We start from the raw sequence: 24,930 nt of genomic DNA, 5'->3' as shown, positions 1-24,930 counted from the left end.
GGCCAAAGACCGTTTTCCTAAAGATACAATTCCTGCTAAAATGATCATTCGCTAACGACATTAAAAATATTTATTTATTTGGCTCTGCTGGGTCTTAGTTGCAGCATGTGGGCTCTTCATTGCTGCGTGCAGGATCTCTAGTTGCAGCATTCAGGAATCTTTTAGTTGCAGCATGTGGGACCTAGCTCCCTCACCGGGGATTGAACCTGCGCCCCGTACATTGGGAACGCAAGTTTTACCCACTGGACCACCAGAGGAGTCCCTCACTAATGACATTTTAATCTTTGCAAACCTAGTGGATGGAGGATTATCTCACCTCAGTTGCTGGGCAGCACGGCCTGCTGTTTCTTGGCCCCAGGTCCAGGAGGACGCAGCCGCAGTTCACACCCACGCTGGGTGAGCCTGTTTCCCCAAGGTCCGCTCCCCAAGGTCCCATCGCACCCCAGCATGAGCGCACTCCGGGAACAGTGCCCTGTTACGACCTCCAGATCACTGCGGCTAGCTCCCCTGCTCTATCCCCACGTCACCGCGTGGTGTCGGCCAGGGAGGCCAGGAGGGCTCTGGCTGACCTGCCCCTTCTCCAGCCAGAACAGGGGCTAGAGTGAGGGTCTCCTCGCCCCTCCCTCCTTCCTGAAAGTCTCACACGTAATCCCTGAGGCACCAAAGCCCTCAGAGACAATAAAGAGAGTGTCAGGCAAGCCTACCCTCCTCAACTCTGAGCTGGCTGAGAAATACACACTGGAGTTGGAAAGGGGAGAAGAGAAGCCCTTTATTTCTGGCAAGGCTGGGCTGGGGTCAGCGCTCAGCCCCCAGCCCCCCTGCTGCCCGTGGCCCCAGGCCCAAGTCCATCCTTCAGAGCGGCTCTTCTGCCATGCAAGGGTCAGGGCAGCAGCAGGACAGAGAAACGTCCTTCCCAGTGGCTCCAAGCTGCCAGGAGCAGCCTCAAGGGTGGGAGGCAGGCAAGGAGGGCTTCCTGGAGGAGGCAGCGGGAGCCTGACTGCTGTGGGGAGCTGCCTGTGTGTTCACACAGGGGTCCTGCAGGGGTCCGGCTGGGCTCACTGGTAGTGGTTGGGGATGGACATGGTGTTACAGCGGCTGTGGGACATATCCTCGTAGATCACACACACCGACCTCTTATCCCTCGCACAGCAGAGTTTCTGGATCTGAAAGAAAGCATGTCGTCTCCCACTGGGGGCAGCTGGCTCGGGGGCACCCTCTATCTTCAAGGCACCTCCCCGCAGGACGATTTTAGATTTGGGGGGTCTGCGTGAAGCCCTTTCAGAAGGGCCCTCGGCCAGCCCCCCAGTTCTCCAGAGCTGCCTAGGCCTGGAGGGGGGGTGTGGAGGCAGGGCCCTTGGGCAGCAGTAGGGGGTGGAGGTGGAAGTGGCCTTATCCCCTGTCCCTGGACAGGGAGGGCCTGGCTGTTGCAGGGGACATAGAGGTGGAGGGGCTGGGTGAAGGTGGGGGCAAAAGCTGACCCCTTCCTGGCCCGTCTCCACTGCCCCCTCCCTTCCTGCCTCCAGCACGTGATTACACATGGATTTCACGCACCCACAGTCTTCACACTCGCATATGCACACTCACGCACATGTGTGCACGTGCGTACATGCCCTCGGTCACGCGCAGCATCCCCACTCTCTCTGAAAGGGTCTCTCTGGACCCTCCTCTCACCCCCCCTTAAAGGTCTGACCAGGATGCGTCTTCCTGGCCCCACGCCTGTCCCTGCTGGGGGCTCCTGTTCTTGGGTTTCCTCCCACCTTGGACCTTGCCGTCCAGACCCTCTGAGCTCTTGGGGACCCTGACGGAGGGAGTGGGTGGGTGCTGGGGTTTCCTGCGCGGCCAGCTCCCTGGGGCTTAACCACTCTCCTTCGCTCCCTGCTCTCTGAGAGTGGTGGGCTTCTAGGGACGCAGATGACATCTGAGGGTCCACACTGACCTGCGTTCTTCTCAGCACGCACACTGCTCCCAGCCCCAGCCCGGCAATGAAGAAGGCCACAGCCAGGGCCGTGGGGAGGGCAAAGTGTATCAGCTGAGTCTCCTGGCACGTCTTCACTGCTTGGGGCAGTTTTTCTGGGAAGAAGGAATGGTGAGAGGCATTTGCCAGGTGATGGAATCCATGAGAGTCTCCGGGGTTCAGGACGGGGCGGGGCTCTGGAGTGTGTGTGCATGTGGGAATCTGGGAGCCTTCCTGGAGGAGGTGGGCTCATGCTGGAAGGAGTACCTCAAGCAAGTATAGAGGGAAGATCCCCGGACAGGGGCAGATGGAGCCCGGGCTGGCCAGCAGGCTGGTGGAATGGTCCCAGGGGTGGCACACTCCCTACCTTTCACCATGACAAAGGTCTTGGTGCCCCAGACCTCATTATCCATGATGGCCTGGCAGGCATATTCACCAGTGTCAGACAGCTGCAGGTGGTGCATGCTGATGGTCAGGTTGTGCTGCAGCCCCGAGAAGGTGATGCGGTCCCTGAACTGCTTGTCCACAGTGGGTTTCCTCCCATCTTCATAGTAAATCACGTTGCTGTGCTTCGGCCAGCTTTGCTTCAGGTAGATGCCAAGCAGGGGCCCCTGAGTGGAGCAGGTGATGTTGATAGAGTCTCCCTCTAAAGCGGTCACGTAGTGGGGGCACTGCAACACCTCTGCAAGGAGGACCGGCCACCGTCACCACCAGCCTGGCCAGAGGGGCAGGGACCCACCTCTCTGTAGGGGATGGTGGCTGGATGGAGGTGCCCTGGGACAGTCCACTGTTTTTTTTTTTCTTTTGGTTTTTGGTTGGTTTTGTTCTGTTTTATTTTTTGGCCACACCACGCAGCATACGGAATCTCAGTTCCCTGATCTTAGTTCCCTGACCGGGGATCTTACCCATGCCCCCAGCAGTGGAAGCGCAGATTCTTAACTGCTGCCAGTGAGGTCCTGGACAGCCCGCTGTTGACATGTCACCAAGGATAGGGCAACTTTGGGAAGCCTCGGAGCAGCTCATGGGATCAGCACCCTGGGCTGTACTCAAGTTCCGAAGTGGCCCCAGGGGGCCAGGCCGCCTGTGACCTCTCCCCACCCTGAGCGTCGGGGGAAGTTGGGGCTGGGGCCTCTTCCTTCCAAAGCGACAGGCCCTCCGCTGAGACCTCTGATCACTCTCCCTCACTCTATACCTTCTCCGCCTCATAAATGACAGTTCCCAAGAGAGCCGGGGGCGCTGTCCTGTCTCCCTGTCTCTTTCCAATGCCGACAGCCTCAGTTTCCCCACCATTTCCAGGCACTCGAAGCCAGTGACTCCATGAGGTGGGCACAACCTGGCTTGTCCGTGGGACACCCAGAAAGTTCCCTTGCCCAGCAGGACCAGTTTCCAGGTGCAAACATAATCCAAACATCAACTCTCCACAAACTAAATTCTACAGCTCTTTTGGGGGAGGGAGCACAGCAGTTGCGCCTGCCGAGTCCCCCATCCCACCGTGTGGAACTAATCGCTCCTTTTCACTGCAGAGCTTCGCACAAAAGGCAAATCAAAGGACAATGTTCTCTTAGGACAAAGGCAGCCTTGCTGGTTGTAGGAGAGAAAGTCCCCAGACATTCAGGTAAAGAGAAAGAGGAGATTCAACCACACTGATTCTGCACCCAGACAATGGCAGCGTCTTGGTGTCCATTGTTTTGTGTCTAAGCATCCAAGGCTGGACCCGACCCTCTGGAGGAGCTGCCGGGGCTTCGGGGGAAGGTCACGGTCAGCATCCTCAGATCACCCCAGGAGTCTGGGGCGGGGAGGGGAGGGAAGGGCTGCAGGGGCTGCCGGGAGGGAGGGCCGAGCCCACCGGCGGGTGCAGTGGGGAATAGGGTGACTGACAGTCGGGAAGTGCTTACCTTGGGTAGCCAGGTTGCAGGGCAGTGTGAGAAGCAACGGGAACAGGAGCCGCGGGAGCCCCAGGAGCCCAGCCATGCTCACGGCAGCGGGGGAAGAGCAGGGCCCCACATGCAAGGCTGTCGCGACTCTTCCTGTCTGCAGCACCCAACTGCGTGCCACCACCTCACAGGCGCCACTTCCAGGGGCGGTCAGGGCAGGATGGAGCAAGAGGTAGGCAGTGGGGCTGCACAGCTGCACACAGTGACTGGAGGTTGGGCTCTTCGGCAGGGACCCCTGGAGGCGGTGCTGTGAGTGAGGGGAGGACCCGTGGGCAAGGCTGGGAGGTGCAGCCCTCATCCCCTCCTCTAAACTGCTGAGTGCACACAGGTAGACCCGTGGTCCTGGTCCTCTACCCCTGGCTGCACACCGGGGGGAGGAGAAAGGAGGGCGAGGCAGGGGCAGGACCAGGAGAAAGACAATGGGGTCCCCAGGTGGGGTTGGGGGTGAGGCTCCAGCCATCCTGGACCTCTGGTTCACTTTCTGCTGGGACCTGATTTATGCCCAGAAACTTGGAGTGTCATGCCTGTCACCCCCGCAGCGTGGGGCTGGGTGTGGCTATAGGGATGGAGCCAGAGTGTGTACCCAAGGCTGAGGCTGCCCAAGTAGGTCTTGATTCTGCTTCCCGTGGGCTCAGGGGCTGGAGGCAGCTCAGCTGGGCCACCACCCAGTATGTTGGTACACCAGGCCCTGGTGATCAGCCCCCAGGGCAGAGGGAGACCCATGCCTGGCCCCTGACCCTGAGGACATGGAGGTCCTCGGGGAAGGGACAGACTCTGGGCAACCAGGAGGTCATTCCTCTGCCCTGAGGGCCATGGACCGGATGGCCAAGTGCCGAGTGTTGGGCCCAAAGCCACATGTGCGTGTGTAAAGGTGCGTGAGCATGGCTCACACGTGGCCCAACTGCCTTAAGCTGTGTCCTCCCTGGAAGATCCCTCCACTGGCCGGATGCTCCCTTCTGTTGATGGTTTGGGGCCCTGGGTGGGGTTTGGGGGTGGGGGCAGATTAAGTCTTCTGGGCTGACAGCCCCAGGCGGCGGCTGCCTATCTGCCCACGGATGCTCCTTGCACGAGGGGTATGTATTTCGGGGTCAGAATCTTGCCAAAGGCTCCGAGGAGCCTAGCAAGTTGTTGGCAGGAGGAGATGAAAGCATAGGGCTGGCCAAAACAAGCCCCTTCCGAACCTCATTCTGCCTTTGTTCATCACCAACACGCGACAAACATTGCGCACCCACACGTGCAAGTGCCTGTGCCAAGAGCAGAGGGCAAAATGGACACGAGGCCCATGGCCTGGAGTCTGTCCAGGGACAGATGAGCAGGCCTGCGGCAGGACACAGAGCCTGCGGCAGGAGAGGGTGCCGAACCTCAAGGGGCCATAGGAGTAAAGGCCTGAGGAGGCAAGAGGGTCATGTGGTATCTGGGAACAGTGCTCCAAGCAGAGGGATCAGCAGGTGCGTAAGTGCCTGAGGCCAGAAAGTGCCTGGTGTGTCTGAGGGTCTGTAAGAGGGCCAGTGTGGCTGAGGAGGGGGAGGGAGGATCCGGGCTAAGGGCTTCTAGGGCATTGCAAGGACTCAGAACTAAACTTCCTTTAGAGAAATCCTTGGAAGTATAAATAAGCAACAAGTAGAAAATGAAAATCAAAGACCCAGACGCAGTATTTCCTTCTAGGTTTCCTGCCTTGGGTGTGCGGGCGCTGAATGACTTCTGTGAGCCCTTCCCACCATAATATCAATATGAAAATGACCTTTGAATTACTTTAAACGCATCAACACTTTTGGTCTGTTTCAGGCAAAATGGAACAGATTTCCATGGCCCCCAAAGCACGGAGGCCCCGGGTGCCGTGCCCACTGTGTCTCAATGGCCTGGCTCCGTGGTGGCACAAACCCAGCATTTCTGGTGTGAACCTTACTTTAACCTGAGAGATGCAAATGCAGCCTGTTCTAGACCTGGACTCTGGGTGCCAGCAAAGCTCATTGGGATCACCACCCTTCTCAGAGGCCACAGTTGCCAGGCACCATGCAGGGTGGCCAGTTTTGGATTCTTCACGGTGAGTGAGGACTCCCAGGTGTCTAGTCTTTCGGATGCCTTGGGACTTTTTAGCTTTTAAGACTTGAAGCAGCTTCTTTCAGATTTTTATTTTCTCCACTTAAAAATGTGTTTCTTAACTCATTTGATGATTTGCTCTTTGGTTTAGTTTATTCATCTTGAGGATTAGCAATCTGGATGTTTTGCAAAGCACTGAACGTAATACTTCTAAGAAAAACCTTCTTTTATCACCTTATATGTACCTTTTAAGAATACACTCAACGCACCACCAAACCAGCTTTATGGCAAACACTAAAGGAACTTTCTAGGCAGAAAAGAAAAAGCCACAACTAGAAACAAGAGAATCATGAAATGGCAAAGCTCACCAGTAAAGGCAAACATACAGTAAAGGTAGGAAATCATCCACACACAAACATGATAACAAAACCAGTAATCATAAGAGGAGGAGAGTACAAATGCAGGATATTTGAAATGCATTTGAAATTAAGAGATAAGCAACTTAAAATAATCATGCACTTATATAGACATCAAAACCTTATGGTAACCACAAACCAAAAATCTATAATAGAGATACGTATACACAAAAAAGAAAGAGGAATTTAAACACTACACTAAAGATAATCATCAAACCATAAGAGAAGAGAACAAAAGAGGAAAGGAAGAAAACAAGACCCCCCCCCCCCAACAAAAACCCCACAATACATTCAGTGGAATTACACAGTTTTGATTATAAAGACATCTGGCATAAATGGGTTTGGGACCAGCAAGGGCCAGCAGGTGGGGCAGATGGTGGGGGGGGGGGAGCCCCAGGGCTTGGGAGACGGTGGGGGGGGGTGGACACAGATCCCACCGGCAACCACACGTCCTGCCTCCCCTCCAGAGGGGCTGCTCTACCCCCTGGTGGTGGTGGTGGGGCCGATGCACCATCTCAGGTCCCTGATCCCCGCATCTTGGCCCCACAGTTGCTGGCAGGAGGGTCCCAAAAGCTCCTTGTTCATAGTCCAAAGACAGGAGGGTGTCCGTGATATTCATGACCAACTTAGGACCCCGGACTGGAGTGTCCCCAAGGTGACAGCAGTGTGGCCCTCCTGTTGCGGGGAGGAGCCCAGGCCCACAGGCCTGAATGGGGCAGAGGAAGGGGAGGGTCCTTTTGGGTCACGTGCTTTGGAGCTTGAGGTTTTTGCACTTTTGGCCACAGGAGCTGCTGAAGAGCCCTCCTTGGTGTGTGTGTCAGGGAGAGGGCAGACGCTGCCAGACTGCCAGGCCAGGCCTGGTAATGCCCTCACTTCCCCTCTGCACAGTGCAGTGCGTGGTGCACAGAGCGCCCCGCTCCGGCTCAGAGCTCCATTATCTGGGGAGAGAGGGAGGGAGGGATGAGAGCCGTGCGCAGACACCTGTGCCTACAGGTGCACCTGAAGACACACGGATAGCCCACACAGCCTAGGTCTCCTGGAAGGAACAGGAAGTCCAGCCCCCCATGCCATCCTCCAGGGTATCCTGGGAACAGTGGGGACCTGGTGGCCTGGCTGGGAGTGGGGCACCTGCATTCTGGGCCCGCAACTGTCATAGTGGGCTGAGGTCCTCTGGGGGAGGGGTACCAGCTCTCTGGGACACTGCACACTCCCCAGTCTCCCACTAGCCCCAATGAATACAAGGCCCTGGGGCCGAGTGTCCACGCTGGCTCTGAGAAGACCCCACCCAAGACCCCCTGCCCGCCCACAGAACAGTTGGGGGGGCCCATACCTGCTGGTGCTTGGAGAGCTTTGGAGAGCTACACCTTCTGCGCCAGGCCAGCAAGCAGACCAGCAGGATGGAGACAGCAACCAGGCCAAGGATGGGGAAGACCACCTGGACCAGGCTCTTGTCCTCAAGATCAGGGAACAGCAACTCCTGTGCTTTGGGGAGTGGGCAGGACCTGCAGCTTTTGTTCACTTGTGTAGGAGCCACTGTTTGCCTTGGGGGCACCCTCAAGGTGGACATCACTTCTGGCCGGGAAGCCTCTAGGTGGGAGAATGGTAGGGAGATGGGGTTCATGAGATGGGCAGAGCGCCAGGCACAGAGGGTGGGGGTGTCTGATGGGGGAGACCCTAGGGAGCGTCACTGGAGCTCCCCTTCTGAACCCCAGGATGCAGATAGAAACACAACCCAGGAAGGTGTGAAGAGTGGGTCTTGGGGCTCTGCCAAACAGAGACACCAGGCAGGTTTGGGGGGGCCTGCCCAGGGCCAGCTCTGATGCAGCCCCTCCATCCCAGGTATCGGGTGAGCCCTGGACACAGGAGTCCATGAAGGCCTCACTGGGTTCCCCTCCCGGGGCCCAGCTAGGCTGGGGGTGCCGTTCTCAGCCCCTCCCTCTATCCCTGGTTGGGGGCAACGTTGAACCCCTGCTCCCTGTCCCCAGAGCTCAGGGTGGCCACCACTGCATTAGAACCAGGTGTGTGTGGGGGTGGTGAGAGTGTGGGGTGGTGACTTGGGGAGTTCTGCAGCAAAGGAAGGAGTGGGAAGGGTAGGAGGTTTTTAGGGAGGGAAGGGACCAGCTCCCCGCACAGACCGGGGAGGGTGCCCAGGGCAGGCATGCAGAGGTACCCTGGAGAGAAGCTCGGAGGGGGCACAGATGTGGGGCGGGTGGAGCAGGTGTAGCCCTCTTCAGGCCCCATCGCCGTGGCTCTGGGCACCTCAGGTGGGCAGGAACTTGCTCCTCCTTGGTTGTGGCCCCTCCAAAACAGGAAAGCACCTGGGGGTCGAGGAGCCCCTCTCCTCACCTGAGACGTTCAGGGTGGTGGTTCCGAAGGTTCTCTGGCGCCCCACAAGACTCCACTTGTACTGCCCTGCCTGGGTGTCCTGGGCTTTTTCAATCACCAGGTGCGCCTCGCCCTCTTGAACCCAGAGCTGCCATCCATCCTGGCAGAAGTTTCCTGGGGCCTTTACACTGAAGATGAGCTGCCTGCTCGCCCCAGGGTAGGTTTCCAGGGAGATGTCGATGTGGGAGAACGGGTTGGAGATGCTGCAGGCCATCACGGCTGGCTTGCCCCTGAACACAGAAACCACGCCCTCGGTGCATTTGGGGCTGTCCCAGTCTGTGCGGGGGGACAGTCACATGTGAGTCATGGCTGGGCCTCAGGACATCCACTGACTGCCCTCCCTGGGGTCTCTGACATTACCTGGCGCCTGGCCCCCTCCTGGCCTGACCCAGGTCTCTCCTCTCCTCCCACCCCTGTCTCACCCCTGTGGGGTGGCCCCCCTAGCAGAGTGGCACCATGAGATTTACCTCCACTCTGAGCACTCCCAGAGACGGCCAAGAGCAGGAGGGCCCAGAGCATCTTGGAAGCAGGCAGGGGGGGTGCCGCGGTCAGCATGGCCAGCAGGAAGGGGAGCAAGCCTCAGGGGTCCCTCGTCTTCCTTAGTGGTTTTTGGAACACGCCCTGAGGAAGGAAAGCCGATGAGTCAGAGGCCCCCTGGCTGAGAGGGCTCCTTCAGAAGCCCTTGGGAGCGGCCACAGCCTGGCCAGGGTGGGTGGGGTCCCCAAACTCCTCCCTGACTGCTGTGTCTTGACCCTTCTCTGTATCTTTAGGATGTGCGCAGTGGGGCCACTGTCAGACAGATGAGGAACGTGGACAAGACAGGAAACAATCCCTGGGAGACAACCCTGTTTACATTGCAGGGGTTACCCTTCAATTTTATATAAAATATGCAAAACTGCCTGAGCTGTGTTTCCCGTAGAGATGGGTTGTGACACAGAGAATCTCACGGAGCCCCTTGAACCTGACACCAACCTAGGACCACCTTGGACACCCCCAGCCCCTCTCCTGCTCTTGCATTCTGCAGCTGGGCATTTGGGGACGTTTGGCCCGCTTGCCAGATTTACTCTTATGAACAGAAAGAGTCTTCCTGTGGGACTCGTGAGTTACGGTCCGGAAAACTGAACTTTCACTTCCTCTGAAACAAGTGCCCATCTCTGGCTTTGGCCTCCAGTAAAAGTGACATTTATCCTGATTAGTTTAAACTATTTAAACAATTGACCCTTCGATTAAAATAAAATAATAATAATAATAATAGACTTGTTTTTGAGCAGTTTTAGGTTTACACAAAAATTGGGCAGGACGTGTAAAGAATTCCCACAGCCCCCATTATTGGCATCTCCAATCAGTGGGGCCTTCGTTACACCTGATGAGCCTACAGTGATTTGTTCTCACTGACTGAAGTCCATGCTTTACATCAGGGTTCACTCTTGGTGTTGGACATTCAATGGGTTTGGACAAATGTAGAACGACATGCAGCCACCATTAGGTACCATACAGAGTAGTTTCACTGCCCTAAAAATCCTCTGTGCTCCGTCTATTCACCCCTCCTTCCCCACAACTCGTCGCAATCACTGATCTTTTTACTGTGTTCATAGTTTTAGAGGTGGGACCCTTTGGCTTTGAATTCAGCGTTTCTGGTTTCTTTTTCCACTCTGCGGGGAATTGGGCAGAAGGGCCAGGAACAAAGGGAACTGTGAATGCAATTGCTTCCAGGAGCTTGGGGCCATTGGTGATCAGGCCCAGCCCTGACTTCAGGAAGTTCGAGAATGACATTGGGAGGGACAATCTCTGCCCCCAGCCATGGCCACAGCGCATCCCCCATTCCCATCACAGCATGTGCAGAAGCTCATCAAATCCATGGGACGTTGACCAGGTAGGGCCTGTGGTCCTCCCCGCTGTCCCATCCCCCCCAACCTCCACTGGGTTTCTGCCTCAGAGCCGAGCTGACCACTGACCGCCTGGGGTCTTGCCCCCTCTACTTGCCTCGCCCCCGGGACTCCTGTAGGGCTGGTGGTCCTGGACCCGCAGGTCCCGGTCAGTGAACTGGGGGCCCTGGGACTTCCTGATGGGAGTGGGACAGGGAGCACAACCCTGCTGATCTGGGGGCCTCAGAGCAGCAGGGGAGGGAGGCCCACCTACCCTGGAAGGAAAAAGGCTACATCCAGCATTTGAAAGAAACATCTAATTTGAGCCAGGAAGAGTTTCAAGAGCATAAAATGCAAACCAGCCCATGCTCTCCTGTCTTCCTCCTGAATGGCTGGGTCTGCAGGGGCTCTGGGTTGGCAGTCATACTCCTGGGCAGGGTGGGGTTGGACCCTGGCACTGGTGTGCTCATGGGCCCAGGGCTAGCCCAAGACGGCTCACCCTCCAGAGGGGTGGACCATGCAGAGCAGACAGACAGGTGGCCAGGCTGATGGCCAGGTGGTGCTTTCTTTCTCACTCAATCCACATGGGATTTTGGGGTTCCCGGGGTGGGGTGTGTACAGGGTATGGTGCACCGGTGACAACGCAGCCTCCTGCTCTTAGGTGTCCTGGTCTGGTCTCTAGTAGGTGGTGCCGACCCCGAGAGCATCCTGGATGAGGCCCCATGGCAAACCCAGAATGGACTCTACGTGGTGTGTGCCTATTCTAAGAACAGGGACCCTGAGCGCCTCCCTGAGGTTTGATTAATCGCTGCGCTATATATGCCCAGGCATCTTATGACAGCATTAGCAGCAGTGTTCCTAAACGTCATAAACCAGAGGCAATTGCTGTATACCGGATGCCAGTTTTCCATCCACGCATGGAAACCTGTTTAATCTAAGAGCACCCATGGCCCAGAACTGCGTTACTATGATTCCTGGTGTGTGCCTTCCTACCGCTGGTCCAGTTCATCCATTCATTCGCTCACAATAATTAGCACCCACGAGCCCACCTCCCACACCAGGCTCTGGCTGACCTTGCCCCTGACCTGTGCACGGCCCCTCCAGCCCAACTGCGGCTTCCCCCTCCCAACCCTCCACATCACTCCTGTACTTTTTTATGCTTTGTTTTGCACCTCTGCATTCCTTAAAAAAAAAAAAAAAAGAAGAAGCTCTATTTTAGCTGTTTTTAATCCTATGATAAACCACTGGGCAGTTTCCACTGGAGAGCTTCCTTTCGACATCCTGCCCAGGCTTAGCCTGGGGACCCAGCTGCCAGGAGGCAGTGTCAGGTCCTAAGGCAGTGGAGATGTAGGTCACCCTGGGAGCTGAGTTGCCAGGCCCCACCAGGTGTGGTCCCTTGCAGCGGCTCTGAGCTGCATGGGGTCGGGGTTGGGTTCCAGAGCAGCCAGTGGGCGGAGTCTGAGCTCCTGTGACTGGTGTTGCTATCTCCCAGCTTCTTTTGTTTGATTTTCTAAACTTGTTTCTATTTCTAATTTAATGTCTGAAGGACAGCCTTCTTTTTTCATATACGTACCACATTTATAGCTGAGGAAGAAAGAAGCACCGAAAGATGTCACCCAAGAGACACGTATTCTTGTGCATAAGTGGGCACGCACATGCATGTGATTTCACATAGGTGGCATCATATTAGATGGGCTTCATCAGAGATGCCTACTGCCCATCCTCTCTTCTTTCTCCCACTGTACTGTGTGTACTGGGGTGAATGGTGACCCCCAAAACACATGTCCACCCAGAACGTGTGAAGGCGACCTTACTTGGAAATAGGGTCTTTGCAGCCATAATTAAAGATGAGGTCGTATTAGAGCAGTGAGGGCCCCAATCCAATATGACTGGCGTCCTTATAAGAAGAGAGAAATTTGTAGAAAAAGAGACACAGGGAGAGGCCACTAGCTGACAGAGGCACAGACTAGAGGGATGTGGCCACAAGCCAAGGGATGCTGGGGCCACCAGAAGCTGGAAGAGACAAGGAAGGATGTTCCCCTGCTGCCCTGCCGACCCCTTGATTTTGGACTTCCAGCCTCCAGACTGGGAGGGGATAAACTTTGGTTGTTTTGAGCCCCTCAGTTTGTGGTCCTTGGTTACGGCTGCCCCAGGACACTCACACTGTCCCCTTCTCCCTTTCCCCAGACCCCAGCTTCCTCCTCACTCGAATAATGAGGCACAAACCCCAGACACTGGAGGGAGGGTTCTGTCTGTTTCTCTGCATCTGGTTCTCACTTTGTAGTGTGTTGCTGGTGAGGTCTACCTCCCTGAATCCTGAACGCTTGACTTCAGCAGCTGGGAGGATTCCATTTGCCCAGCTTGTGAACTGCCCCATCCCCACTGGTCCCAGCGCCTTCTCCTCCAGGTGACACCTAGTGCTGCAGGGGGCTGACCACTTCATTGTGTTTTTGGCCCTTTAGGTTTCCGAGTTGCCACTGCCTTTGCAAACCCTTTGCCCATTTTCCTGGGATTGTCTGTCTTCTTACAGGTTTATAAGACATTCACGCCTTAAAGAAACAAATCACCATCCACGGCAAGTGTGTCCTTGTCATCATTTCTCCCTTGATTGTTTCTGGAATAAAGACTCCATGTGTTTATGTCGTCATGTCTATCTTTTCCTTGAAAGTTTCAAGGTTTTGTTTTATTATTATTATTTTTTTAAATGTGCTGTTTTTTAAAAAAATTAATTAATTGGCTGCATTGAGTCTTCATAGCTACACACGAGTTCTCTCTATTTGTGGCGAGTGGGGGCTACTCTTTATCATGGGGCATGGGCTCCTCATTTTGGTGGCTTCTCTTGTTGCAGAGCATGGGCTCTAGGAGTGTGGGCTTCAGCAGTTGCGGCACACAGGCTCAACAGTTGTGGCACATGGGCTTAGTTGCTCCTCAGCATATGGGATCGATCCTGGAGCAGGGATGGAACCCATGTCCCCTGCATTAGCAGGCAGATTCTTAACCACTGCACCACCTAGGAAGTCCCTCAAGGTTTTGTTTTAAAGTGGTTTTTGTTCATTTGTTTAAAGCATCCTTTTAAAAAGGCCTCCCAGACCATGGAGAATCCATCACGGCCAAATTTTGTCTATCTTTATGTTCAAATCTTGAATCCACCTCAATGTCTTTTTTGCAAATGGCATGCAACAGGGCCCAATTTTGCTTCCTTCCAGGAGGGCAAGTGGTACCCGAGGCACTGAAGAGTGAAGCACCCTGTCCCCTCTGGCCGAGGCACCCCCACCATGTGGGGCCACTGAAGTCCTGCCAAACCATGTGGTCCAAGCCGCTGTGTTGTCCATCGTGTGTTTCTACCCCCAGGAAGGCAGGCTCTCTCTACTGCTCTGTGTATCTTTCTTTGGATGTTTGTGTTCCAGAAGAACATTAACATAATTTTAATCCATTTTTTTAGAACCAAGAATTTGGTGATTGAGTAGAGAGGGGCCGCTGCCCCGATCCTGTCCGAACCTGCTCAGCCTAACACAAAAGAGGCTGAGATTTCACAGTTGGACACAAGCCAGTGGCTGCCTTTCTGATTTCGCTGTCAGTTAGCAATTGCTAGGATGGGGGTAAATAGCTCATCACCACTCATGATAGTCTTATGTGGTGGACGGTTCCAGATAAAGGTGTTGCAACTTCCTGCGCTGGGGCTTTTCCTGGCACCTCAAATAAGATCTGCTCAATCCTTTTCCTGAGTATTTTTACAAAACAAGTTTTCCTAAGTTGGAATACACAGAATGGTGCCCAGTAACCCACGGGGCCCAAAGGCATCCCTGCTGGTGGTGGACAGTGACTCCCGGCCCCCTGGCCAGAGCCCTCAGGGTAGCCTGGAGGGAGACCCCTGCGCAGGTGTGTCCGACCCTGAGCCTGGCTGAGCAGGCAGGGAACTCATCTTGTGTGGCTATCTCTGGCCCACTCTGGGGGAAGCCTTGGGCAGGACCCCCAGCCTTTCCAGTCTCCTCAAGGTCTCTCCACCCCCACCGCTCTGCTGCCTCCACCGACCTCGGAACAGTCTTTGGCACCCACACTTCCCAGCCATCCAGTGTGGGTCTGGGTGCCCCATCGATGGGGAGGCAGGACAAGTCTCCCCAGGCTGAACACGTGGGAGGACACACTCCCCGGGAGGTCTGCCTGCTGACCCCAAGGCTGGAGTATCCTCAGGGCCACGTGCAGGATTCACCCCCAGGGAACCAAAACATGAATGCCACCTAAACCTGTGCTCTGGGTGCAGTGGCCCCTCAGTGGCATGAGTGGTGGAGCCTCCTGCTGGTGGCCTGGCACACCCACTGAATGCCCAGTGCACAGACTTGATACCCGCAGTCCTCTGTCTGGACACGAATTTATTTCCACCACGTTCCTTTCCTGCAACTTCGTGACTTAGCAGGCGTGTTCTTTCTGGGAGGGAGATACCCAGGGGTCTGTAGTATCCAGAAGGAAACCCTCCCCCTTAACATTCCCTCATCACATGTTTTCCTGACTGTTGCCTAGTGTTTATCCTTCTGATAAACTTAGGAGTCCTGTTTCAAGTTCTAACTACACTTTCTGGGATGTTGATTGAGAATAAATGAATGGGTGGGTTAGTTCACAATCCTGGACTGTGCAGGGCCTCACTCCATGAGGAGCCAGGATGACCCAGCCTGGCAAAGACACCTACTCTTCAGAGGCTGCCACGATCCTACTCCCGCTCCCTGCCACGTGCAAGCAAGCACACATGGCGCGCACACACACCCACACACACACAGAGTGCTGGGCCAAGGGCCTTGCAGGGCTTCTTACATGCTCTGCGTACGGTAGGTGCTCAATCCCTGCAGACCTGTTCAGCCTCCTCTGCAGGGCTGTTCCCAGAAAGGGTGTGGTCAATGCCCCATCGTGGGCCCTGGGCACGTGCCTCAGTTGAGCTGGGTAAGTCAAAGGTCAGCCTTGGTTTGCACCTGGACCAGGTGACACGGAGAGTGGGTGACCTCAGCAAAAGTGTGTTTATGTACACACGCTGACCTGCCTGGCTGGACTTTGGGAGGGAGCATGTGTGTTGACAAGTAAAAGGAAAGCAAAAGGAAGCAGCAGGCTGAGGTCCAGAGGTCGGCTGGGAGGACAGCTGGTGACCTCCAGCAGCGAGGGCGTGGGCCTCTGAGAGTTTTGCGGGTTCCCCCAAGCCTGAGTCAGGTCTGCCAGGCCACCCTTTGTTCTCGGTATCGGTATCTCATATTTCACCTGCCTGCCAGGGAATTGCCCCAGTGAGGCTGGCCCGCCAGCCTCCCGCCCCAGCCTCTGTGGTTTTCCCGACACCACATAGCCCAGTATCCTAACAGTTATTTTACACTGACTCAGTTTTTAAACATTAGTATCTATTTTAGCCTCACCTTAAGAAATACCTACCTGCAGTCATTAAATGTGCTATTTATAGGTATGTTTTCACACACAATGAAATGACCAGAAGACTATTAAACCAAGAAGTGTCACAGACCTCCTACCACCACATGGCTCCTCTCAGGGGGTATGACCTGTGGAAAGGTGACCCCTGGCCATCCTCTGTCATGTTGTCCGAGGGAGGCCAGAGGCTGCTGAAGGTGTGGGCTCCTAGACAGGCACTGGTTGGGACTCCAGGCTCCTCTGAACCTCCCTCAGGTCTTGGAGGGTTCTGCCCTCACACACAGGAACCTCTCAGTCAAACTTTGTGTGCTCCCTGAGGTTCTCCTCACCAGGAAAACCCCTGGATGATTCCACAATCCAGATAAGGGAACACCTGGGTCACACCCATCTCTGCCCCCAAACTGCAATCATCTTGGGCCTGGCTGCTCACCATCAGAAAATAGAGCCTAAGAGCTGGGAAGACCTCCAGCTTGGGGCAGACCCCTGAAACCATGGACAAGTCTTAACTGAACGAAATCTGTAAAATGGAGACACAAACTTCCACCTTATGGAGCACAGAAGGGCTGTCTACAAAGTGCTGGCCTGGAGATGAAGGAGCTAGACTGGGGATGGAGGAGCTGGACTGGAGATGGAGGAGCTGGACTGGAGATGGAGGAGCCGGACTGGGGATGGAGGAGCTGGACTGGAGATGGAGGAGCCGGACTGGGGATGGAGAAGCTGGACTGGGGATGGAGGAGCCGGACTGGGGATGGAGGAGCTGGACTGGGGATGGAGGAGCTGGACTGGAGATGGAGGAGCCGGACTGGGGATGGAGGAGCTGGACTGGGGATGGAGGGAGTTCCCCACGTCCTCAGGCACATTCTGCTCCCCTGATCTGTCTGGGGCTCCATGGCTGTCTTGTTTTTAAACATAGATTTATTCTAAGTAATATTTGTGACATACTTGTATTTCAAAGTGATTCATTATCTGAAATTCAGATGGGTTTTTAAGTTTGGCACCTCCACTCCTCTGCCTGAGTTTTCCCTCCTTCCTCGAATGAAGAAAAGGACAGAAAAACGGGAGAGGGGGAGGCCAGAGCACAGCAGTGAACGTGAGGAGTAAGAAGGCAGAGGTTCAGGTATGGTTAAGGAAGACTGCATGAGTGGGGCAAGGACTGGAGGGACTTCAAGACTTTTGGAATTGGGAAAAGCAGAGGCAACAATGCAGATTTCTCTCAAATCACTGACACAGGTGCTGGCATCTGCACATACTAAGACAGGGCAACACAGCTGGGGTTTGTGCAGTCACTGGGGAGCTGTTTACATTCGGGAGTCAGTGAAACACCTTGGGAAGCGCATGCCATTGGCAGCACCTTGTCCTGCCACAGGACCTTGGGAAAACTGAGGCACCAGGTTTGTGGAATCAAGGGTGTCGGCTGGCCAGGTGTGTAGGGGTCCTCGGTCAGCAAGGATCTCCATTCCCACAGCATGTGAGAGCAGCTGGAACAGCTTTCCCGCCTGCCGCAGGGGCTCACACAGTACCCACTTATATGTACTTGGATGTCTACATGGGAAGGTAAGCACAGTGCTGCCCGGTCAGGCCTTTCACCAACACTGTGGAGGGAGTGACCAACCACCTCCAAAAGGCAGCTGAAAAGGTGCAGCGCCCCAACCCTGGCTCGGAGGAAATGCCCCAATCCAGGGCGCCACTGCCTGTGTCCTGTCCCTGCTGCTGTGGCCAGGAGGGGATTCCCACTGAGCAGTACAGTCCTGCAGACCTAGGGGCGGAGCCCGCACACCCATCTCGCCTCACAGCCTCAGCACATGCCATCCCTTCCGCCAGGCTGCTTCTGGCTCTCTGAGAACCCCCTTCCCCTGCACCTGCTGGTCCCTCCCTCCTGGGGTCCCTGCACCTCCCCTCCACCTTCACTACCACGGCCCCCTGGCTCCACAGGCACGGAAAGTGGTTTTCAAACTGCAGATCATAAACCAGCAGCGGGTGGTGAATTGAATTTAGAGATTGCTGCTGCAGCTAAACCAAAAATGAAAGGGGAGAGCGGAAAGGGGCAGCTGAACACCCCCACCCCCACCTTAGGGGAAAGTCTCAGGGGGTTCATTCTGTTTTATGAGTGTGAGGGAATGAGCTGAGGGCCTGAGTGTGCGAGTCCACGAGTGTGCGTGTGCGCCCCTGTGCGTGCACGCAAGTGTGTGTGCACGAAAGTGAGTGTGTCTGTGCGCGAGTGTGAGAGCCGGTGTCGGGCCCGGACAGGAATGCCCTTCGCCCCAGAAGTGTTAGGGGGCAGGAGGGGCTCTGTCCGCAGGAGTGGACGCCTGGGAGGCCGGGATGCCACCTCTCCGCCCCTCGAAGAGCCGAGCCTGGGGGCGCCCTGCGGAGACGCCCCCCCCACCGCGACGCGAAGCCCCTATCCTCTGCCCTCCCTCGGCGCGCATCCTGCGCCCCCGGTCGCGGGCTCGCGGACCCTGGCCCGGCGCTCGGAGCGCGTCTCTGTAGCAAGAGGCGGCAGGCGCGGGTGAGGCGCGGTGAGCTGCGCGCCCGCCGAGGCCTGAGCGCACCCGGAGCCCCGCCCCCGGCTCCTCCGGGCCGCCCCTCGCCGCCCGCCAGCGCCTCACCTGCGTCCCCGCTCCCGGCCCGCGCGGCTCCTCCACGCCCGCAGCTGCAGCTTGTCTGCGCGCTGTGCTGTGCGGAGGGTCAAAACTGAGCGATCCCGGGGCGGAGCCAGGGGAGGAGGCTGTGGGAAGGAGGATCCAGGATCCGCCTGAGGACCGGCACCCGTGTTCTGCATTCAGGAAGGAAACACCGAGTTATAAGAAGTCACTGGAGTTTCAGGAACTGCCCTGAGTTCACGGAAAAAGTCGATGATTGCCTTGGTCATACATTGCTTATTGTATTTTTGTTAGAGGCACTGCATTAGGTGATCATTCTAAAGAAAACAGCAGGTGGAGGTTTCCTTAGAAGAGCCGCTCCCTGGAGTTTTCCATCCTCAAGCTGTCAGAGCAGACGCTTCTTTGAGAAGCTGGTTGGGTTCACTTCCCTGCGTGGAGCAGGGAACCTCTCGGTCCCCTCCTGTGTGCACACACAGGCTCGCACACACGGGGCAGAGCCCCGCGCATTGAGAATCCTCAGAACCTGATTCCAATTTGGCAGAAATGCAAGTTGGGTCCACTTGGGGTAGCTCTTGGGGGTGCAGGCAGGGATAAAGATCCGTAGTGAATAGGAGCAGGGTAAAGAGTTAAAAGGTTAAACTGCCCTTAATTAGCCCTTGAGCAGAAGGAGCCCCTCTTCCCAGCTCCCTGCCCACTGAGGGTCCTACCAGGGCGCCTGTGGAGACACACTGTGGACAAACACGGGGTGGGGGGTGGGGCAGCGTACCTGTGTGAGGTCATTCCCAGAGAGTGGAGGCTGTTAGGTGCTGACCTCGGAGAAGCATTGGAAGCCGAGAGTTCATTACAGGGGTTTATACGTTTCTCGTGTACAACGATTTTAGTGCTTATTATACAAAAATCACTAAGATAAAAGTTTTTCTTGGAGACCCTGAAAGTAGGGAATAAGGGGAATATGTGAGAGTTACATGGGTGGGGAAGGGCAAAGGTGTTTGAGTCATTTTTTGTTTGACTCTAGGCTCCATTTTTCAAGTTGCTGCAGGGAAGCAGCTGTTGGAGACTTGAATCCCGAGTCCTTGGCCCATGTCCGGCCTTGCCAGCTCTGGGGGGCTTGCCGTCAGGGCCCAGATTTACTGCAGACCAGGACGTGGCCGCTGGTCTTTCCTTCACTCGTCACTTCCCGCTGATCAACCTGCTTAAACTCTCCAAGCTTCCTCTTCCTCACAGCAGAGGGGCAGGTGTGCAAATGCAGCCACAAGGCAGTCCGTGTCCTGTGAGCTCACTCCTGGGGTGTTGGGGTCTCAAATGGCTCTGAGAAACAAGGGGGTGAGTGCAGGGCTGGGCCTGGCTACGCTCCCCACCCCCAGGAGAGAGAGGCTTGGAGAGGGAGACCCAGCAGGGATGCTGTGTTAGGGGATGGAGAGCAGGAGAAGGGGTTTGTCTCCATGCAGAGTGGGATGTCCCTCATCAGACCTGCACTTCCAAAATCCCCCTGGAAGGCGGGGGTGGGGTGGGGGCAGTGAGTCTGGAGGTTCTTGCAGCAGTTCCGTTTCCGTGGGGGTGGGGAAGGCTCAGAGGTGTGTGGAGAAGGGAGAGTCCACAGATATTGGTGGTTTGGAGGTGGGGTGAAGAGGCCTGGAGGTCTCCAGTGCCAGTTGGGTGGCACATGGACTGTCCCCTCCCACTAGAACCCTAGGTGACCCACTGGCAGGGTGTAGAGTGGAGTAAGGGACAAAGAGGTATTTCTGGGCCACCAGGGGAGAGCTCCCACAGGCTGTGGACCCATGGGTTGAGCAAGTCCTTGTCAGGCAGGCAGTGAGAGGGGCCGGGGTGGTCGATGCCCCATTTTCATTAAAAGAGAGGAGGATGCAGAACCGAGTTCTGGGGGACCTTTGAATTCTGAGGATTGCAAAGGAGGGGCCCAGATGGAACAGGACAGAACATTCCAGCTGCCCCGCAGGTGGAGCATCTAGACCTTCAAGGAGGTCAGAGGGTGAGAAGAGCTACCTCTCTAGCTGGACTCGAGGCCTGAAGGTTGACTAACAACCTGGTGTCTGGAGCAGGCAGAACAGGACAAAGTCCTGGACACGCCAAAGTAGTAACCTTTGCCTAGTGGGCAGATAAACCTCAAAGGCAGCTGTCCTCACGGGAAGGTGGCACCAAGGTCAGTGTGAAATTCATCCCCTCCACAGAAGGGAACGGAGACCAGGGTCCCTGGTTCCATCCCAAGGGCCAATGAGGCACTAGAGAAAGGCCTGGGGACCAAAGTGACACACCCCGTGTTTTTGGTGCCTGTCCCCTTTGCCCACCATGCTCCCATGGGCTGGAAGGAGGGGCTGGTTCCTAAGGCTACCTCCCAGATCAGTCCTTTGTTCCCCTCCCGTCCAGCCCCACCTAGGGTCTCTCAGCGGAGCGGGCACTGCTGGGAAGGGGCTGTTCGGGCAAGAGGGGAGGAGGGTCCCATACGCTGAGGGGCCTTGAGCATCAGCTGAGGGCTTAGAGTCTCACGCCTGTGAAATGAGAGCCACTTGGACCTTGATAAAAATAGGTGTCCTGATAAAGCATTTACAACTCTGAAAATGAAACTAACTTGTTTATATTGAAAGTATAAGATAAAGAACTGTGTCGTAAGATAAAAGGAACTATGCTGTATCTCATTGGGACTCCTGTTTACGTCCCAGAGGTAACACCTGTAGACACTTCCTCATATAATTTTCTAGAAATTTTCTGTGTCTGTACAAACATGCATGCTTACCCAAGGTGTGTATCTTTCCCATTTTTAGACAATCCTGGTACCTTGTCTTCGGAAGGCACTGGGTTCCCTCATCGTCTTCCCTTTTCTTCTCTCGGAAGTTTCACCCTCGAATCTCAGCTTCTGCTGCATCACATGAGAGGTGGAGTTTCATTTTCTCTGGGTTCTAGGAATTTGTATATTTCAGTTCTGATTTCCTATCTAACTTAAAAAAAAAAACACTCAGCAGTGTGTTTTTCATATTCCAGAAGCCCTGCAATGTTTATCTTCCTGTTGCTAACTTGCAATTTCATTCTAACTTCTGTCAGTCATTCTCTGGGCTCCCTCACTTTGACACCTTGCTATTTTATGCCTCAGTTGCCCGCCCCACTCTGGCCCCACCAACACATCAGTTGTTGTAAACGCCTCAGGGTCCTTGAGTCATGCTTGTTTCCCCTGGGGTCCCTCCCGTCAAGGTGGTCAGTGGGGGGTAGTACAGATCTTTTATGTACTTGCCGAATTTTATCAGCTGGAGCTGATTTGTCAGTGATTGGGAGAGGTGGGTTGGAATCCCTCAGGTGATGGGGGATCATCCATCTCTCCCTATAGTTCTAGCAATCTTTTATCATATATTTGGAAGCTATTTTATTAGATGCAAAAATATTTAAATGGTTGTATCTTCTTGGTAAGTTGAGCTTTTGTCAGCAGATAGTGACCCTCTTCACCCGAATCACCCACTTTATTTTAGTCTCTTTTGTTTCATATCAGTACAGCAACACCAACTGTCTTTGGTTAGAATATAGATCATTTTCCAGACTTTTACTTCCAGCCATTGTGTGTCCACGTGCTAGGTGCGTCTCTCGTAAGCAGAAACTGTCTAGACTTTTATCCAACCCGACAGTCTCTGGTAGCTGAGTCCACTTTCCATGCATCAGATTATAGATCATTGTGGACCAGCTAACACCCATCCTATGCTGACATGTGGAGACTTCAATTTTCTCCTTCTGGACAAGCAGCTTCCCTGAGGCATGTGGCCAGCTTCTCGCCACACGTGTCTACTGGCATCTTAGACCCCTGAATCTCCTGCGTCAGGGCAGGTCTCTGAGTGTAGACCCTCTGCAGGCTCATGGGCCTGAGAGTGTGTTTTTTAAATTAATTTGTTTATTTATTGGGTCTGGGTCTTCGTTGCTGCGCATAGGCTTTCTGTAGTTGTGGAGAGCGGGGGCTACTCTTCCTTGCAGTGCGTGGGCTTCTTATTATGGTAGCTTCTCTTGTTGCAGAGCATGGGGCTCTAGGTGCACGGGCTTCAGTAGTTGCGGCATGTGGGCTCAATAGTTGTGGCTCTCGGGCTTAGTTGCTCCGTGGCATGTGGTATCTTTCCAGACCAGGGCTTGAACCCGAGTCCCATCATTGGCAGGTGGATTCTTAACCACTGTGCCACCAGGGAAGCCCCTGAGAGTGTGTTTAAACACACCTTTGTGTTTGGATGCCTCGGGGCTGGGTGTGCAGTCCCAGAATCCTGGCTTCTCGTTTCCTCGATACTTTGAAATCCCTGGTCCAGAATCGCTTACCTCCAGAGCAGCTAAGGAAGAATTGGATGGTTTTCATTCCCTTTATACATCATCCTTTGGGAGAAAATTTAAAGTTTTCCTCTTGTCTTTGGTTAGGTGAAGGGAGTGTTTTTGTTACTTCCTCTCCCTGGTGCCTGTGGCCCCTTTCAAACCAAGATCTTTCATTTTTTTTTTTTAAACTCCAACAAATGCACTTCCTGCCTTTTCATTTTCAGTGCTCTCCCTGGGGCTCCTGCGGTCCAGATGTCAGCACTCATGTCATGACCATTTCACTCTCATGTCCAGGAGGTTTTCAGCCAAGCTCTTTCAACCCATGGTCTCACCCCACAGCAGCGCCCATGCGCCATTTATGGTAGCATGCGTGTTCTTTAATTCTGCTCTTTTTTTTTGTTTTACAAGCTAAGATTTTTGCTTGGTTCTTTGCTGCTGTTGTTTATTCTTGTTCTTCTGACTTAATTTAATTCTATCTGTTGTAGAAATTTTGGGGGGGAACAGGGATCTCAGTTCGCAACCAGGGACTGAACCCGGGCCACCGCAGTGAAAGTGCCGAATCCTAACGCACTAGATCACCAGGGAACTTCCGGGTTTTAGAAATTTTTTAAGTTTTAAAATTTAAGACTAATTACAAATTCTTGACCCGACAGTATTTCAATTCCTGGTGGAGTCACTGTATGAGGTTTTCTTTCTGAAATGGCTGTGTTCCTCAAACATCTGGTTATTCTGTCCCAACCTGACCCACCCTTCGGCGCTCTTGGGATTTGATTGTATTTAGAGCTTCATTTTAGAATGAATCACATTTTTAGCATTAATCCTTCCTCACCAAGACCTAGCTATGCCTTTCCATTTATCTGAAAGCGCGTTTATTTTCTTCAGAATATTGTAACACTTTATTTATAGAAGTGCTTCTCATCTCATTAATTTGGGTGTTTTGTTGCTGCTTCAGGGAATGTGAAGTAGCCTTGGCTCTGCCCCCGCATGTGAGTTGGGTGACACCGTCCTGAGGGTCTTGCTCCTGCAGTAGCCCCCCCAAAATGAGCAGGAAGGGGGCTCGGAGACTCTGGATGGGCCACACCGTGCCCACAGCTCTTTCCAGGATCCCTGCTGCTTCCAGGCCACCCAGACCCTGGCGGATCAGAGAGCTGATTGGGTGCTCTCCTCTCCTCTCTGGGGATGAGCCCAGCCAGTGCACCTTGATTTCACCTTGCTGATGTGGCGCAGGGAACGGAGACACGGTGGCTACAGTAGCCAGTGGGGGGCAGCTCTGCCTGGAAGGGGAAGGGCGGGCTCTCCTCTGCTTGGCCTCCATTTGGTGATTTGAACATTAGAGCACTGTCTCCCCCTTATCATGATAACGTATTCAGTGTAAAACATTTACAAAATGTAGATAAGCAGAAAGTAAGTCTCCTGGGATGGCATCCCTAGAGGGAACTCTCTGGTGTGCTCATGAGAGCAGTGGTTTAATATACATGGTGCATGGCACAATGAGGGGGTCGGTGACCCCATCCCTCGATGGGCCCTGAGTGAGGCGCCTCCCACCCCTTTTCCTCTGTTAAACGCCCATCCTGCTACTGGCCCCCGCACCCCCATGGGCTTGCCAGCCTCAGCCTCCCTCTGGTCCCCAAACAGCTAGTCCCTCCTTGTTCCAGTGCCTCTGAGCTGAGAGTGGGTGTCCTGCCCCAGGTGTGGCCCAGCCAGGTATTTTCCCGGGAGGGCAAGTCGTGTGCAAGTGTGATGAGCTCCCTGGCATCATCCCGGGTGTGTGGCAGACAAGTCAGGCGTGGGGCTGCAGGCACAGGACCTGGGAACATGGGAGGTGAGTCCCTGAGCTGACTCAGCCTTTCCCAGGGGGATGACCTGGAGCCTGGCCACTCTGGGCCCTGGGGGAGCACCTGTGGGCCCTGCCAGGGTGCCAGGCAACCCGGAGTGTCCACACCTGCTCCCCACAGAATGCTTACGTGCAAGGTGGTGGGCATCCCCGCACAGGGTTTTTTTGACGGCAGAATAAATCCATTTTTATGACCTCAGTATTTATTG

General features: G+C 54.8%; 2 protein-coding genes across 2 annotated transcripts; both read right to left on the bottom strand.

Annotated features, from left to right (window-relative positions):
• Positions 1 to 794: 794 nt before the first annotated feature.
• Positions 795 to 4,079, bottom strand: CD7 (CD7 molecule). The gene is made up of 4 exons (XM_057716304.1): positions 3,850 to 4,079; positions 2,322 to 2,636; positions 1,937 to 2,070; positions 795 to 1,163 (listed from the first exon to the last, which is right to left on the bottom strand). Exons 1-4 carry the CDS (start codon positions 3,923 to 3,925, stop codon positions 1,056 to 1,058), a joined length of 633 nt encoding a protein of 210 aa, XP_057572287.1. The 5' UTR covers positions 3,926 to 4,079; the 3' UTR covers positions 795 to 1,055.
• A 1,995-nt stretch (positions 4,080 to 6,074) lies between these two features.
• On the bottom strand, positions 6,075 to 18,644 carry SECTM1 (secreted and transmembrane 1). The gene is made up of 5 exons (XM_057716220.1): positions 18,604 to 18,644; positions 9,197 to 9,350; positions 8,691 to 9,005; positions 7,675 to 7,931; positions 6,075 to 7,282 (listed from the first exon to the last, which is right to left on the bottom strand). Exons 2-5 carry the CDS (start codon positions 9,282 to 9,284, stop codon positions 7,268 to 7,270), a joined length of 675 nt encoding a protein of 224 aa, XP_057572203.1. The 5' UTR covers positions 9,285 to 9,350; positions 18,604 to 18,644; the 3' UTR covers positions 6,075 to 7,267.
• Positions 18,645 to 24,930: the final 6,286 nt, after the last annotated feature.

Source organism: Hippopotamus amphibius, chromosome 17, assembly GCF_030028045.1.
Source record: "Hippopotamus amphibius kiboko isolate mHipAmp2 chromosome 17, mHipAmp2.hap2, whole genome shotgun sequence".
NCBI lineage: Eukaryota > Metazoa > Chordata > Mammalia > Artiodactyla > Hippopotamidae > Hippopotamus > Hippopotamus amphibius.
The sequence above is the reverse complement of the archived record's forward strand: the minus strand, read 5'-3'. Positions and strand labels throughout refer to the sequence as shown.